We start from the raw sequence: 16,112 nt of genomic DNA, 5'->3' as shown, positions 1-16,112 counted from the left end.
TTTATTCTGAAGAAATCACTGCCAAGACAAAAGGAATGGAAATAGCACTGGGAAATACTAGTTTACTAGTCAATTCCCAATTTTTTTCTTTTATGGTTTTGGAGATAAACCAGTTCTAATTTATTTTGCTTACTGATCTTCTAACAAAGCTACAATTAATTAATGTACCAGAAGCCTGCTGTCTCAGCAACACTGTGGAACTTTGTATTGAGTCTTCTGAGAATTTCACAAAGTATGGAGGAGGGTGGGCAGTGTGGAGAGCAAAATATTGTTCAAAACCTTGTGATACAGGTCAGAGAAACTTCCAGTGACCACAGAAGTTTAAATTACATCTCACAGCCTTTTCCAATATAAAAGTATTTACATTCCCATGGAAAACAAGAAACTTCTTAATCCCTTCTTTTAAAACAATTATTTCTGGATATTCAGTGACAGTTCTGAGCAGAAGCATTATTAGATTAGGAGCACATGCAAAAAATATGTTAATCTTTAACAAATGAGGCCAACCCTTTTTTGGAAGGGAAAAGAAATGATGCACAGATGTGGAAGCAGTTTGTTGTTTACCTCCACTCTTGAGCAGATAGCGATTCACATCCTGTATCGTGGTGTTTATGGTAGGCCCAGTTGGAACACTGCCAGGAGTAACATCAGGGTCATTTTCAGGATCAATATTCTGCAGTCCTTTCCATGGCACTCCTGGGTGAAACTCTGTTTCCAACACAATAAAAAGGGAAACGTGTGAGGTTGTAATTCTCCAAAGCTCCTGTGTTGTATTTACAGGGTGCCCCAATGAAGGGAGGAATGATGATTCTGACTCCATGTTCTCAGAAGGCTAATTTATTATTTTATAATACTATATTATATTAAAGAATACTATACTGAACTATACTAAAGAATACAGAAAGGATGCTTACTGAATGCTAAAAAGATAATAATGAAAACTTGTGACTCCTTACAGAGTCCTGACACAGCTTGGCCCTGATTGGCCAATGAGTCAAAATAATTCACAGCAGAAACTAATGAAACATTCACCAAACACATTCCACATGAGCAAAACACAGGAGAAGCAAATGAGATAATTGTTTTCTTTTCTCTGAGGCTTCTCAGCTTCCCAGGAGAAAAACCCCGGGCAAAGGGATTTTTCAGAGTGTGAATGCCACACTCCTACACATCAGGAGGACTCAACAACACGTTTGAGGGACACCAGCCCAGCAGCAAGGCTTGGATTGAGTTACCTGGTGGCCAGTTTATGCTGGAGCCATTGGAAATCTTATCACTATCGGATTTGGCACGTGACCAGCTGTGAGGAACAGCTACAGGTGGGCTGGCAGGAGACTCACTGTTCTGCATCAGATCATAGCGGCCGTAGGAGTCATCGAGGGAGGACTTGCCCGGAGGACCAATACTCAAACCTCCAGGGATAGCACCTGCAAGGAGTCAAAGAGAGGTTGTAGGATGGAATTCCAGCAGGATATGTTTTGTTATTATTTGCCTTTTTTTTTTTCTTTCTGTATTACAAAGATAAAAAGAAAACTAAAATGCAAATGCAGTAAGCCAAGCTTAATGGCATCTGAAGCCCTAGCAGGGATTACAGATGAGAGACACATTGCTGGTACAATCTAGATACTCAAGTTAAAGAATTCTGCATTAAATTCCTGCCAAAAAGAGACTAAGTAATTCAAATCATCACACTGTTGGTAAATAGGAACTTGCTGAGGCAGCATACCAAGGAATATCCCTCATCTCATCCTTCCCCAGGCATTCAGTGCTGACAGGATGGATGATTTGAAATGGCTGTTCTCATGTTCCTACAAACTATCAAACAACAATTTGGCATCAGCAGTGCAGCTACTTGCAGAATAAAAAACTGCTGTAAAAGAAGTAATTCATGCTGCTCAGAATAAAATCCAGGATATAATAAAGTTAACAGAGCCCCATGTTCTAACAGAATAAATTTGATACAGGAAATAAAGGAATAACTGGCTCAGGATACTGGAGGCGTTAAGGATAAAGGTGTTCAAACAGATTAGCAATCACTTCTGGAAAAGTAAGAATTTTTTGCCCCTAACTCTAGGCTGAGTAACTATGTAATCCATCACACTTTGCACTAGGAAAGGTTGATAATACTGGAAAAATTGTGGGAGAAAGCCAATGTAAAGTTTTTTTGGATTGAAGGTATGTAGGTCTGGAATAAGGGGAAGATTGTGGGACTTGTTTTACCAACACTTAAGGCTTGTTTTACTTGAACTCCATGTTCTCAGCAACAAAATTCAACACATGAAAAATACATTCCTACACTGCATGCAGGGAGTGACAGCTGCAAGCCCTTCACTGCAGAAACCATCTATGAAATCTCAGAGGCTCAGAGACTACCAAGCATTTGTGAGCATTTATACAGAAAAGGAACATGAGAGAAATAATTGCAATTGCACTGTGGCTGGAATCACCAAAAGCCAGGCAAGGCAGGGGGACATGGGGGGGACAGTGCCAGGGGACATTACCGTGCTTGCTGGAGTTCTGGTCAAGAGAAGAAGCAGCACTAGACAGATTATCCATTGAGTTGGGGTGTGTCCACTGAGGAAGGCGAGACTGGGACTGAGAAGTGTCCTTCACTGACAAACCACCAGTAATGTCCATGTTATTTACATTCATGTTCGGGTTCAGTCCAGCTGGGGGGGAAAGAGATCCTTAGAAATCCATCATACACTGAGGGATTGAAAAGCTGGGTTTGAAATCCAGTCACAGGAATTACTCAATATTGATTTTCAGGTATCTGTAGGCATGTGTGGCATTTTCAATGCACATTTTAAAGAATTTTTGCTTTTATGGAACACTAACAGAACTACAAATATTCAGAATTCAGAAGAAAGTTAAAACCTTGGTAAAAAGAGGGGGAAACAAGATGTAGGGATAATATTTTAAAGCTGTCAGTGTTTCTACTTGCAGTCTCTTCACTTTTCTTGGAAGAATGCACCGGAATGTTGAGTTTAAACCAGTCTGCACCATTCCATGGCTAAGCCAAAATATTCCTCATGTCTCCCCAGCATCCCCCCATGATGTCTGCCACTTCATTTTGCTAAAAATCCCCCAAAAAAGGAAGCAATTAAAGGTCAGAAAAACAGCTGCTGTTTTTCATAGCAGGTTCTGCACTAACTGGTTTCTATTTTGTATACACAGAACAGAATCACTCAGACTGTTATTAAGGGAATAATTTTGAAATGCTTCTGTGACATGAATCTGGGTCTTTCTTGATATATAATTCTGAATGTTAGCAGATCACAGAAAGCTGAGATATCATAAGACCCTCTCAGACTTAGGCCTTTAATTCACAATTTTTTTTGCATTCTGATGCTCTCAGCCACAACAGCTCACCACAGCAGTCAGAATTACCTTCTTAACTGCTGCATGGCAGATAAAGCTTGGCAATGCTATTGTATTCAGCATAAAGAGAGTCACAAAGAGATTAAATTAATTCCTTTATGTCAAAAAGGAAGTCTGTAGCATACATCAAACAATCACACAGCAAACAGGTCTGAAAGGTTGCTCTGTTCCCTCTGTATCCAGGCCCAATCAATTATTTTGACTTCAATCATATTTGACAGATCTATGTCTAACCTACCAGAAAATGCTGGTAAAGATTTCAGGAACATCCTAAATAATTTATTCCAGTATCTACTCTGCTTAAGTGATCCTTAATGTTCTGACTAGATCTTCTTTTATGCAACTTAAGTTTATTACCTCTTGCATTAGGAAATGCAAGAAAATGCCTTCCTAGCTCTCCCTTACATTTTCGAAGATTCTTAAATCTTCTCTTTAGACTTCTGAGCAGAGGATTTCATTTTTTTCCTTACCAATTGTGTTTTTGAAACGTTTAATCACCTCCACTACAATCCTTCTGCATTCCTTCAAACTGATCCACATATTTCTTGAAATACATCGACCAAAACTGATCCCTCACAGTGCTGATTACAGCAGAAAGATGACTTTGCACATTTTCCCAGATCATATTCCTGTTTACCAATATGACATTTGTGTATTTTACAACATGATGCTGGTTTATATTCAGTTCATAAATAGCAACATAGGGCATGGGTTGGACTTGATCTCAGAAGTCTCTTCCAACCTCATTATTCTGTGATATATAAGTAGTTAATTAGGCAAATATTCTGATATTTGTAGGCAGAACACAGGTGAGCAGGTACAGCCACCACAAAGGTATGACTTTGTTCTGTGATTTCAGTGCTATTTAATAAACAAAAAACCAAACACACATATATGTATATATAAAAATTATAATTATATATATATATATTTCTCTCTCTCGATATATCTATATCTATCTATATCTATCTGTATATTTTATCTATCTATATATTTATATATCTATCTAAATATCTATATCTATATATATATATATATATCTATAGATAGATAGATATATATAAATTTATATATATATATATATAGATATATATAGAGAGAGATACATAAATATATATAGATATATGTATTTGTCACAGTGTGGAGCAAAATATTGAGGTGTAAATTGAGGAGATGGGCTCCCAGTGAGGAGCTGCTGCAGGAGGACACTCACCAAGAGGGTAAGGAGCAAAGGTGTTCGGTGAAGACTGTTGCTCTTTGGTCTGCAGGTCAGGAAGGCCGGGAGCCTGGGGATGGGGTGAAAAGCTATCCATGGCTGATTTGCCTGCAGAGGGGTGCAAAGATAGATGTGGAGGGGGAGGCTGCTGCTTCATAAGCAGGGCCTGGGCCAGCTGGCGCTGGTGCTGCTGGATCTGCTGCTGCATGTTATTGATTGTACGTGCAACCTGCAGGGAGAGAGCCAACAAACACCGTCAGTGGGCAATCCACAAACACACTGCACTCCTCTGCCTTTGTCCACAGTGAAACAACACACTGCACACCTCCTTCCAAATACAAACTGCCTGTGCAAAGGGCTGAAGAGATTTCCTCCAGCAAGGCTGTGGATTTTTTTTATTTTTTTGATTTTTTATTTATAAGCTTTATTTTTTATTTTATTTGTACTCAGCACCCTCCCTGCCCAGCACTCAAGGCACACACTGCATCCCTGATTTAAGGATGCTTTAGTTGCTTTGCTATAACAACAAACACCCGTCAGTGGGCAATCCACTCAAACACACTGCACTTCTCTGCCTTTCTCTACACTGAAACAACACACTGCACCTCCTTCCAAATACAAACTGCCTATGCAAAGGGCTGAAGAGCTTTCCTCCAGCAAGGCTGTGGATTTTTTTGATTTTTTATTTATAAGCTTTATTTTTGATTTTATTTTTGCTCAGCACCCTCCCTGCCCAGTACTATAGCCTCACACTGCATCCCTAATTTAAGGATGCTTTAGCTGCTTTGCTATAACAACAAACACCTGTCAGTGGGCAAGCCACTCAAACACACTGCACACCTCTGCCTTTGTCCACAGTGAAACAAAACACTGCACACCTCCTTCCAAATACAAACTGCCCGTGCAAAGGGCTGAAGAGATTTCCTCCAGCAAGGCTGTGGATTCTTTTTATTTTTTTATTTATAAGCTTTATGTTTTATTTTATTTTTATCAGCACCCTCCCTGCCCAGCACTCAAAGCATGCACTGCATCCCAGATTTAAGGATGCTTTAGCTGCTTTGCTGTAACAACAAACACTCTGCCTTTCTCTACAGTAAAACAACACACTGCACCTCCTTCCAAATACAAACTGCCTGTGTAAAGGGCTGAAGAGATTTCCTCCAGCAAGGCTGTGGATTTTTTTGATTTTTTTATTTATAAGCTTTATTTTTTATTTTATTTGTACTCAGCACCCTCCCTGCCCAGCACTCAATGCACGCACTGCATCCCAGATTTAAGGATGCTTTAGCTGCTTTTCTGTAACAACAAACACTCTGCCTTTCTCTACAGTAAAACAACACACTGCACACCTCCTTCCAAATACAAACTGCCTGTGCAAAGGGCTGAAGAGCTTTCCTCCAGCAAGGCTGTGGATTTTTTTTATTTTTTGATTTTTTATTTATAAGCTTTATTTTTTATTTTATTTGTACTCAGCACCCTCCCTGCCCAGTACTATAGCCTTACACTGCATCCCTGATTTAAGGATGCTTTAGCTGCTTTGCTGTAACAACAAACACTCTGCCTTTCTCTACAGTAAAACAACACACTGCACCTCCTTACAAATACAAACTGCCTGTGCAAAGGGCTGAAGAGATTTCCTCCAGCAAGGCTGTGGATTTTTTTTATTTTTTTATTTATAAGCTTTATGTTTTATTTTATTTGTACTCAGCACCCTCCCTGCCCAGCACTCAAAGCATGCACTGCATCCCTGATTTAAGGATGCTTTAGCTGCTTTGCTGTAATGTCACTGAGCCTCTCCAAGCTACTGAAAGCAGAGATGGGGCTGGCAGGGACACCTACTTGCTGCTCCTGTTGTCTCATGGGTCCGGAAACGTTACGCTGAGCCTGTAACATCTGCTGCTGGATTTGTAAACGTTGGTATGCCTGTGGGGACAGGGACAGTCAGACACAGCACACTCAGCACGCTCCCTCCAGCTGCTCTGCTGCACCACAGCACAGAAAAGGCCAACTCTGCAGTGCTCTGAAAACACTCCACCAAGCAACAGTAATAATCCTGTTGCAAATGCATTTTAAAATGCATTTATTTAAGTCCCATGTTCATTTTTAAAACAAAACCAACTAATAAGTCCACATGGCAAAAAGTGGTCATTAAAGAGAGGAACCTACTTTTTTCTGAAATAACTCTAACACAAAGCAAAAATTAAAAAAGAAGTTTATGATATTATACAAATAGTATAAATACTGATTGCTGGTTTTGGTTTGGCCATTTTGAGCTCTGCCAACACTTTCTAGTTAAATCACTTGTGCTGCTTTATTCCTGAAAAAAATCCACAATTTTCAGGTAGCTGGCTTGGCAGCAAATTCTTTTGCAAGGTAAGTTTCTCTGAAACACTTTGATGAATTCATCAACATTTTGATAAATTCAAAATCCAAAGGAATTCTGTATTTTTCAAGTAGCTGGGTACTGTTCTATTATTATGACAATAATGCTGTGCTCCTCAAAACTAGAGAAAATAATCAGAAATGAGTAATAGTATCAAACACTGAATAAAAGAGTTTGACTAGCACACTGAGATCAGCAACTGAACTAATCTGTCATCTGTATTTTTATGTTTAACCCTGGCCAATACTGAGTTCACAATATCTCTTTTTAAAATATTCTTAAAATCCAATTAAGTATTTTCATATGCATTAAAAATACAGATGTAAAATTTGCGAACACGGCAGAAGTACACAGAAGTAAGCAGCAGCTCTTATCACATGATGTGTTTAATATACACTCCATTAAATAAAGGAAATTCACCCTAAGCTTTATTTTTCAGTGAGGCAAGTGAAGAAGTTCTGTAGGTAGCTCAGGTGACCAGCACTGCCAAGATTTCTCTTTCTGTTGTGACACGTGTCCAGTTTAATCTTTCCACTGACATGTAACACACAGGCCAGTGCTGTTTGAGAACACACTGTGTTATTCACACCAGTAGGAAGACAGCTGATTTTTAGTTCCACTGATCAGCTGTAAAGGATAATTATTCCACAAATGACTATTTATAAAGCCCGAGGCAAAAAAAAAAAAAAAAAATTACTGTGCTTCTTTAAAAAGAAACTTTACCAAAGAAATCAGCAGCTGATTGTTTTGAAGATCTGTCATGTCATTTAAAAATGTAGTCATTCTCCTATTTTATCTTCATGCCTTCAATTCTGATTTAGAGCTTATCTGCCATGTCTTTTAACTTACCAGCTGCAGCTGATAGAGCTGGTTCAACATCGTCATATGCTGAGGATTATTAATTGGCGAGGTTAACTGTGCAGGGCTGAGACCAATGTTTTTTGCTGCAAACTGCAAAAGCTGTGCTTGAACCTAAAGGAGAGAAGAGTGTTAAACATTGTACATTTCATTCTAACAGTGGTAACTGTGTGAGCCATTAATAAAAGTCACATCAGCTGGAAAATGTTATTATCACCATGAACTACCAAAAAAATTAGCAAGAGGCTCTAATACAATCATAATAACCGTACTCAAGTGTTCATTTATTAAAAAAGAGATGAGAACAAATGCCTCAGAAACACCATTGTGCAAAAAGGAGGACAAGAATGTGCTCTCAGAGGCAATTATATGACATGCATGTGAGAACACCTCAGCCATGCCCCATCTTCCTGCCTAGGAAACAAACAAATAACACAGACACAGCCAGGCAGCAGCATGACAGAGCACATGGGAAGAGTTCCAGGGAAAGGGAAAACACGAGTGAGGTGTTGTCTGACCTGAGGGGATAGAAACTGAGGCACTTGAGCACGAAGACTAGGCTGGGATGAATTAAGAGGTTGCACTGGCGGTTGCTGCGGCTGTTGCATGGTCCTGGCTTGTGCTGCTCCGCTATTGCCAAACATACCCAGATTGCCACTCGGTATCTGCAGCAGGACAACAGTGACACAGGCACTTAGTGACACAACCTGGCTGCTACTTGTCTGTGCAGGCTTTATTCTCAGTGATTATGACAGGCAGGAATCAAGAGACCAGCACATACAAAGTTTAGAATTGGGCAAGGCAAAGATTGCCGTGTACCCAACACCCCAAACCCCCAAAAGTTTGTACAGCTGCCTGAACAAAAGGCAGCTGAAGTTGAAGATGGTTTTTATAAGGATGCAGGACCCTAGAGGGTCACAAGATGAACAATCAAAAGTACTTGCCAAAAATGTTTGTATTTGTGTAGTAAGGGACAGGAGAATGGAGGCATTAAACTCACAGTAACCCCATCCTCCAGCTGGCTAAGCAGTTTTTTTACTTAGTCATTTTACAAAGCTACTGATAATGGACATGCTATTAGTGGAGACTGCTTTGGAAAGCTGTGCTTAATGGGCTGTAAGTGCTGGACAAGTATTGCCTTAAGAAAACTGACTTTAAAAAAATATACATAATAAAGAGCCACAACAGAATGATGAAGTTTTTCTGTGTTGTTATTTCATATCTTTGCTGGGACTTCAGTTTGATGGCAAAAATAACCTTGTCATAATCAACAGTACATAATGGGCTTCTCACTCTCATGGTGGTTATCAGTTATCACACCCTTCACTTCCTCTCCTTTTCTTTCCCTCTCACCTGTTCTACACAGAGGCCAAAACAACCCCTTAACTCAATGCTCTACCTGACCCAGGTGCTGGAAGCCCAGTTTCTTTCTTATCACCTGTTAAAACTCTGAGATGCCTTGACACTTGGAGCAGGAATAAAAAAGCCCCATCTCATCACAGAGTATTTATACCAGCCAGAAAAGATGAATTGGAGCAATCTCCCTGCCTTACAGTCTGGGACAATTAGCAATGCCTCAAGAAAAGAGATTTCTCATCAATGGAGGCAGAGCCACACCAGGGTTCAGGGGTATAAATCCACAACACTACAGTCTCTTCTGGATGGATATGTGTCATCAGCAGGCTAATGACAACTACACAGTTCTTTTCTGTCCTGTAAGGTGAAACATTTACACAGCAGGCAGCTCCTCTCTGATATTTCACATGAACAAAGCTGTTGCACCTCCAGTTTAAACCTGTTTATCCTGGGAAAGAGGCTGACAGGCACTAGCAGCTACTCCAAGAGAGCCAAATTCCCTTTGGGATCTCCCCCAACAGCCTTACCTGTCTAGAAGAATTCAAGTTTTGCATGCCCAGCCCTGAGGCAATCCCGCCCAGGGTCTGATTAGGGAGTGCACTGTTTGAAAGGGGGAGCTTCAGGCTTGGTGAAGGCAAAAATGGTGAAGTAGTGGGCTCTTCCACTAGGCCGCCATCCTGATTGGAGAAAGAAAGGGTGAGCTGTGTGCGTGCCAGGAGCCCACAGCACCAACCAGAGTCCCATGGAGGCACAGGAGGGTGAGGATGAGTAAAAAGAGATACATAAAGAAAGGGATGAGTAACAGGGAATGGAAAGCATGGAGTGAAGGGAGAAGAAAGAGAGAAACAGGATTAAGGTACTGTTTTTGGTAACTTTGTTGTACTTAATCCCCCAAATGCACAATCACCCTCACCCACCTTTCCAGAGGAAAGGAAGATTTTAGCAGCTGATTGCAGAGCTATCATGTGGCCTCCTCCCCACTTAGGTTTTCTCCTTTCTTCTCCACCAGACTGAAAGGTGGAAGGGGAGAGGCCCAGCACATTTCAGGCAAACCCCTCTGTCTGTCTGGAAAACTCCAGACACAAACCAGCACTTTAACAAACCCAAAACTTGGGAAAGGCCACATCAGCTTATTTGACACCAGTCTGGATTTGGTTCCACATCATAGCTCTGCTCTTAAAAAAGCATTTTTGCATTAATCCCCTTTCCTTACTGAGACACATGAGCCTCTTTTAATATTCACACAGCGCTGAGTTATTAATACCCCACTCTGAAACACTACACTGCAAGGCAGCCAGTGAACACAAACCATCAACCCCAGGAATGACAATATCAGCTGGGCAGCCTTCCTGAACATCCCCAGGAGGAGGCAGATTTTAGCAAGGCAGGAGGAGCCCTCTCTGCTAACTGGGCTGTGAGGAAGCACAGCTGAGCGTGGATCTGATGCACAGGAGGCAGCCCCCACAGGGGGCAAACAGCAAGGCAGAAAATAAAATAAATTAGAGCACCCCCCATCAAACAGGTAGATCTCTGCTCGTGTTTCAGTGGGGCACTGAGTTCTATCTCAAACTGTGCTTTGATGTCTGGGAAGCCTGGGGTAAGCATGATCAAATAACACTGTGTACAAAGTAGGGCTCCAAAAAAATAGGCAGAGAGAAAAAGCTTTAATTTGCAATGTGCTGGGTTGGTGTTTTTCAGGCAGTATGATCATTGTAAGGAAAGGCTTTTTAAAGAGGTGAGGAGCTTTATTTCAACCAATAAATTCAATGCCCCAGAAGACTGTGAGATACTGGTGAACCTCCTTTGTTGAAAAAGAAGCCCAGTCTGCTTACCACATACCCAAACAGATGACCTAATGCAGCAAGCATGCTCAGTGAATTATATGTTTTAAGTTAATCCTGAAAAATGCATTTTCTACAGCTCTCCTTTGATGCAAAGGAAAAGTTTCTTTACTATCAGGCAAAGTGACACTTGACATCCTATCTGACTATCCTGAGGGGGACACTGACATTTTCTAATGATATCCCCAAGGCCTTTCAGCTTGAGATATTTTACATTCTACTGGACATCAGTCACACTCCACAAACAACTGCAGCTTGCATGACAGTAACAGGTTCAAGGATTTCTCTTTAGATCACAGACACATGTTTACAATTCTACCCTTCCCCCTTCAAAGTGAAAATAATTTCAAGCTTGGTGCTCGCTCTCCCCTTCAGCTGCCATTGTTCCCTATGTGAACAGACCTACTGACCATGAAAAACCCTCCCTACCCCCCAAATTTATTCAAGTCTTGCCTTACTGACATTATTTTTTCTCAATTTGGAAATAGGCAGTGCCAAGGATGGTGAAGGACACACTGGAGACCCAGGCATTTCATTTCCAGACTCCTTCACAAGTGTGTTCCTTGGCTGAATTGCAGCAAATGGCTTTGTGTGAGTTTATAACATTTTGTTCATATTCACCTGGTTCTATTTTATTTAATTTGAACTTGTTGCACTGTGCTGCACAAATCTGTGCTCAATAACTGAACTAAAATCAATTCATTTAACATGAAGTATTTTAGTTGGTCAAATTAAAGCACCCTTTAGCATTTTCAAGCCAGACTAGAGGACAATTTTACTGCTCACAGTGGTTTCTGACCCATTATTTCTCAGGATCCTTTATGTAATAATTGTTTCCTGAAGAACAATCTTTTCTACCTAACCTTTCCTCTTCAGTGATTTTCTTACAAATTTATGTTACACTTCTTCCTCAGGCTACTCAATTAAAAATTGAATCATCACATTAATGCTCAATCCAGCACTGCTTTTAACTTTTTTGAAGGGACTTGGCACACCCATAAAATCCTCCTGGTAGTGGTGTTTTCTACTAGAGTTATCTAACACAAAGCAGCACCACACTGGTGGTTTTTAGGATTTTGGGAAGTCTCTCACAATAGTCTCACATATCAAATGTGACAGAATACGAGTGTAATTACTCAAAGGTTTTTAGTCCTATGAGATATGGACAATTTAGCAGAGGATGCCTGGACACTTTGGCAGTCACCTGCCAACAACTGCCACTTCATGAATCAAAATGTCTCAACAGGCAGATGAGAGGTTGATGAATCTGTCAGGTCTTTGTATAAAGTCAGTTACAGAAGTATCTGGCAGAAAATACACACTGATTTCTTAAAAAAAAAGATGGAAATAAAAAAATCCTTTCCTAAGAGAGGAAGTTAAAGTAATAAAATCTTATCTAAAATAAAGTTATCTTCAAATCAAACAGGAATTAGGCAAAAGAAACCTGGAGGAAATGCAATAGTCAAAGAAGTGCTCATCATACAAGGGGTGATGAGAATGGTTTCAGTCATTGGATCACAAGTGGCTGAGATGGAGCAAAGAAGAATTTTAAAGAAAACTTTAAAATCCTAGTGATCATTATCTAACTGTGACATCTAAAAACGTTTCTCCATATTAACACAATATTCTCCTTATTGTACCAAAGATGAAAACCAATCACAGTTCCCAGAGATTACTGGGCTCAAAATGTGAAGGATGAGGTTGAAAAAACCCAACAAACACTATGTTCAGATCAGAAACAAGGAACAGGTTTAGTCAGAAGATTTTTGGAAGATTTTTTGGATGCTGAGAGGCATCAAGGCTTGTAGACCTGAATTTTGCAGTAGTAGAGCAGAGGAGCTGCTCACTGACTGTGAGGGTAGGGAAAAGGACACTTCATCTGCAAGGTGAGAATTTCAGAGTCCCAAGCTAAACTCTAAACTTGAAAAAAAAGATCCCTTCTCTAGGCTTATTCCTGGTATTTTAAGGATGTTTCCAGGGAAATCTGACATGTTTTTCTTACAAATCTGATGGCTCCAGAAGGCACCAGGTAACATCTTCAGGCCAACCTGACACCTAAGCACAGCATGCCTGCCACCAAATGTGACATAATGTGGTTGAGATCACGTATCAGGGCTGCATCTCTATTCCCTCAAGGCCACTGGATATTCTCCCTTGTCCTTTTATGGTGCTACAGGTCAAGATAACATCCTGAGGAATAATAAATTAACAAAGCACCGAGTGCTGAAGATTGACTCAGTGTGACATGGAATAAAGAGCACCTGCAGCAAGCAGAGAAAGCAAACACTCAAAGGTGATGTTGAATTGCACAGATCACTCCTGATGCAGAGAGAACAGGGAGTTCACTGGGTCCACAGGCAAATGTCAGGGTTGGAAATTTTCCCTCCTCAAATGTATAAAGTTAAAACAATATGAAGTGCTGGCTTTAGCTGTTTAGAGAAAAATGATGGTGTCTCAATGCAGGTGAGCTGAGAGTGGTAACAATGAGCATACTACCCCAAATTACAAATTCATGGAGAAGAACCTTGCAGAACTTATTGAAGACTCAATAAAAGGATGATGACTTGATAAAGCAGTAAGTAAAACAAGGAATGCTGGCTGGAGTGCTCTGTCCAGCTGTGTGGAGAGCTTGTTCCTCACCAAGGATGACCTAAACAGAAACAAGACAGCTCCAGACTCATGCCCTGAAACAGTACCTCAAAGGGCAAAAAGGTTTTGGAGGAATTGCTTAACTAGCATGAGCTGTAAATCTGGAAAGAATTTCTTTGGAGGAATAAAAACTCTGTGTTCTTAGAGTAGAAATTATATTTATTTAATTCACTTAGCAAGTTGCTCAACACTGTGATAGCTAACAAATACAGTGTGGGATTATTTCCTTTGTTAGAGCCAAGTCACTGTGACAGATTATGCCTAGACTGATAGATTTTACTTACTGTATGAATATTAATGATTTTAGTACTCCCTTCTCAATAGTTGTGTTTAACATATGTTTCCAGAATTATGCATCATGCTGCACATAATGCACCTCTCTCTCTGGCAAGAATTTCACTGCTGAAGATATTGTTATCCAAGAAAAGGAAAGGCTAACTGGCATGCATGCATCTTTTGTGGCCTTCAATTAACACATTCATTAAATTCTGCCATGGCAAAGAATGAGCTTTATTTGAGTGGATTTCATTACTGCCTCACACCTGTACACAGTTCATGTGAAATGAATTGGTTGCAGCACAGTTTGTCAAAAGCACTGATTTCTGTGGTCAGAATCCTCCACCACTCATCTGTATGAACCTTTAAATAAGCTGTGAAATACAGAATGACATCTGAGATTCTTCTTTACTTATCAATAATTTTCAGGGGGATTCTTAGGTGATTTGGTAAGTTCCTCCAGGATTTTCTGTCAAGGCTGTAAATCTCATTTCCTACTGAAGATCTGGCTGCACTTTTCCATATATTCTCTTCTTTAGTCACTTTGAATCCTGAACATCACAAACTTCTGACTTTTCCTCAGTCATTAAAAGGTGCTGGTAAATTTGTCATATGTGATCACAGAAAGGGAAGCTCATTGGAGAAGCTTTTTATGACTGTGCATGTCTGCTCTGAGACTTAACAAAAATACCTGAACTCCTCCTTTGTATTTAAGTACTGAAATTTCTAAGAAGCTCAAAACTAAAAAGAAGAGAAATTAAGAGCCTAATTCTTGGAAGATTTTGAACTCCTCCTTTGTATTTAGGTACTGAACTTCCACTGGAATTTTTAAGAAGCTCAAAACTAAAAGAAGAGAAATTAAGAGCCTACTTCTTGGAAGATTTTGGCCTTGGTCCTGCCTGATTGTGAATTTGGGCAAGGTTCACTGACTGCACTCTCATAGATTCCTGTGGAGGTTTTTTGCTCTTTTTTCCCCCCCATTTCTAGTTCCACCATGTTACTGATTCCTTAGCAAGTTTTCAAGTGTAAAACAGGGGATGATCATTCTTTATTTCTATGTGAGAATCAAATCACTGCTCCTTTCCACAAGAACTGAATTCCCCACGAGACTGAAAAAACACAAGAAAAGGAACAAACCCATATCCATCACATTTCTTTCTACGCTTTCTAAGCAGACAGTGGAAATCATCAGCATTTTTACACTATGCACCATGTTCCTGCTGCTAAACTCACCTTGTCAAGGAAGGTGGGGCGGTCCATGGAAGACTCTTTGGAGATTGGTGGTGGGCGGCAGCCAAGGGGTTTGGTGACCATTCCATTATAGTCGGTCACTCCCATTCCACGCTTGTCCATTTCCACCTTCTTTTCCAGCAGAGCACCTGCACAGAAAAGGAAAATATATTGCAAAAGGTGAGGCAGAAGGAGTAAAGTTGCCAACAGCAGTTCAGAGAAATTCATCTTGCTTACAAAAGCAAGGCAAAAAAATAAATATTTTCCAATTAGTCTGAGTACAATCAAATGCTTATATTCATGCAGGGTTCCTGTGTAGCTTTAAAGACAAAAAAGTTACTTACACAGATACTTACTCATGGCCTGATCAAGATTCATACTGTTGCTCTTCAAGGCCTCTTCCGCTGGCTCTCTCTGTCAAAAACAGGAATTATGTTAAGAGGAAAAGTAATCACGTTCATGTGATTTCAAAGTAACCTGAGAAAACAGACACAACTCTTAAATACTGGGTTTAATGTTTACTCAGCAGCCTAAATAATGTCTGTGTGTGGTTTTTGCCTGCTTTCAGCAATTCTCACAATTCAGGTATTTCAGTTTGTCAAGGAAGTACTGGCTCTACAAGGTGAAACACATTGTTCTGTTTAAACATATTCCTGTTTTTCATGAACAACTCAAATATCACAATGATATGACTTTCTCTAAGAAACAACCCAGCTATACTCTCATTTCACCTGTTTAATGAAAAAAGAGGAATGGGAGTGGATTATTACTGCACTTCAAAGTAATACCTCTTGTTATAAAACTATGAACTTCAAAATCTTATCCCAGTTCATCTCAGAGCATGGAATAGGTTTAGAGCAGATTTCTGAAATCACAGTATGTGTTTAAATGCAGGTCAGAGCTACTTGCTGGCCTGGAGACT

The 16,112-nt window shown here is 40.1% G+C and overlaps 1 protein-coding gene across 11 annotated transcripts in view; it reads right to left on the bottom strand.

The window, feature by feature from the left end:
* The window catches only part of TNRC6C (trinucleotide repeat containing adaptor 6C), a 65,559-nt gene that overhangs the window by 16,035 nt on the left and 33,412 nt on the right, over positions 1 to 16,112 (bottom strand). For 5 of the 11 annotated variants that reach the window (XM_077188396.1, XM_077188394.1, XM_077188390.1 and 2 more), the window contains 10 exons: positions 15,535 to 15,604; positions 15,194 to 15,339; positions 9,722 to 9,895; positions 8,357 to 8,503; positions 7,830 to 7,952; positions 6,437 to 6,520; positions 4,595 to 4,826; positions 2,502 to 2,669; positions 1,236 to 1,427; positions 565 to 708 (listed from right to left, as the gene is read on the bottom strand). In XM_077188396.1, coding sequence (XP_077044511.1) covers positions 565 to 708; positions 1,236 to 1,427; positions 2,502 to 2,669; positions 4,595 to 4,826; positions 6,437 to 6,520; positions 7,830 to 7,952; positions 8,357 to 8,503; positions 9,722 to 9,895; positions 15,194 to 15,339; positions 15,535 to 15,604 — 1,480 coding nt within the window. The remainder of the gene's footprint in view (positions 1 to 564; positions 709 to 1,235; positions 1,428 to 2,501; positions 2,670 to 4,594; positions 4,827 to 6,436; positions 6,521 to 7,829; positions 7,953 to 8,356; positions 8,504 to 9,721; positions 9,896 to 15,193; positions 15,340 to 15,534; positions 15,605 to 16,112) is intronic. The other 6 variants (XM_077188397.1, XM_054644832.2, XM_077188393.1 and 3 more) reach the window with 3 other exon arrangements.

Source organism: Agelaius phoeniceus, chromosome 19 (genome assembly GCF_051311805.1).
Source record: "Agelaius phoeniceus isolate bAgePho1 chromosome 19, bAgePho1.hap1, whole genome shotgun sequence".
Lineage (NCBI taxonomy): Eukaryota > Metazoa > Chordata > Aves > Passeriformes > Icteridae > Agelaius > Agelaius phoeniceus.
This window is presented reverse-complemented; position numbering and strand designations above follow the sequence as displayed.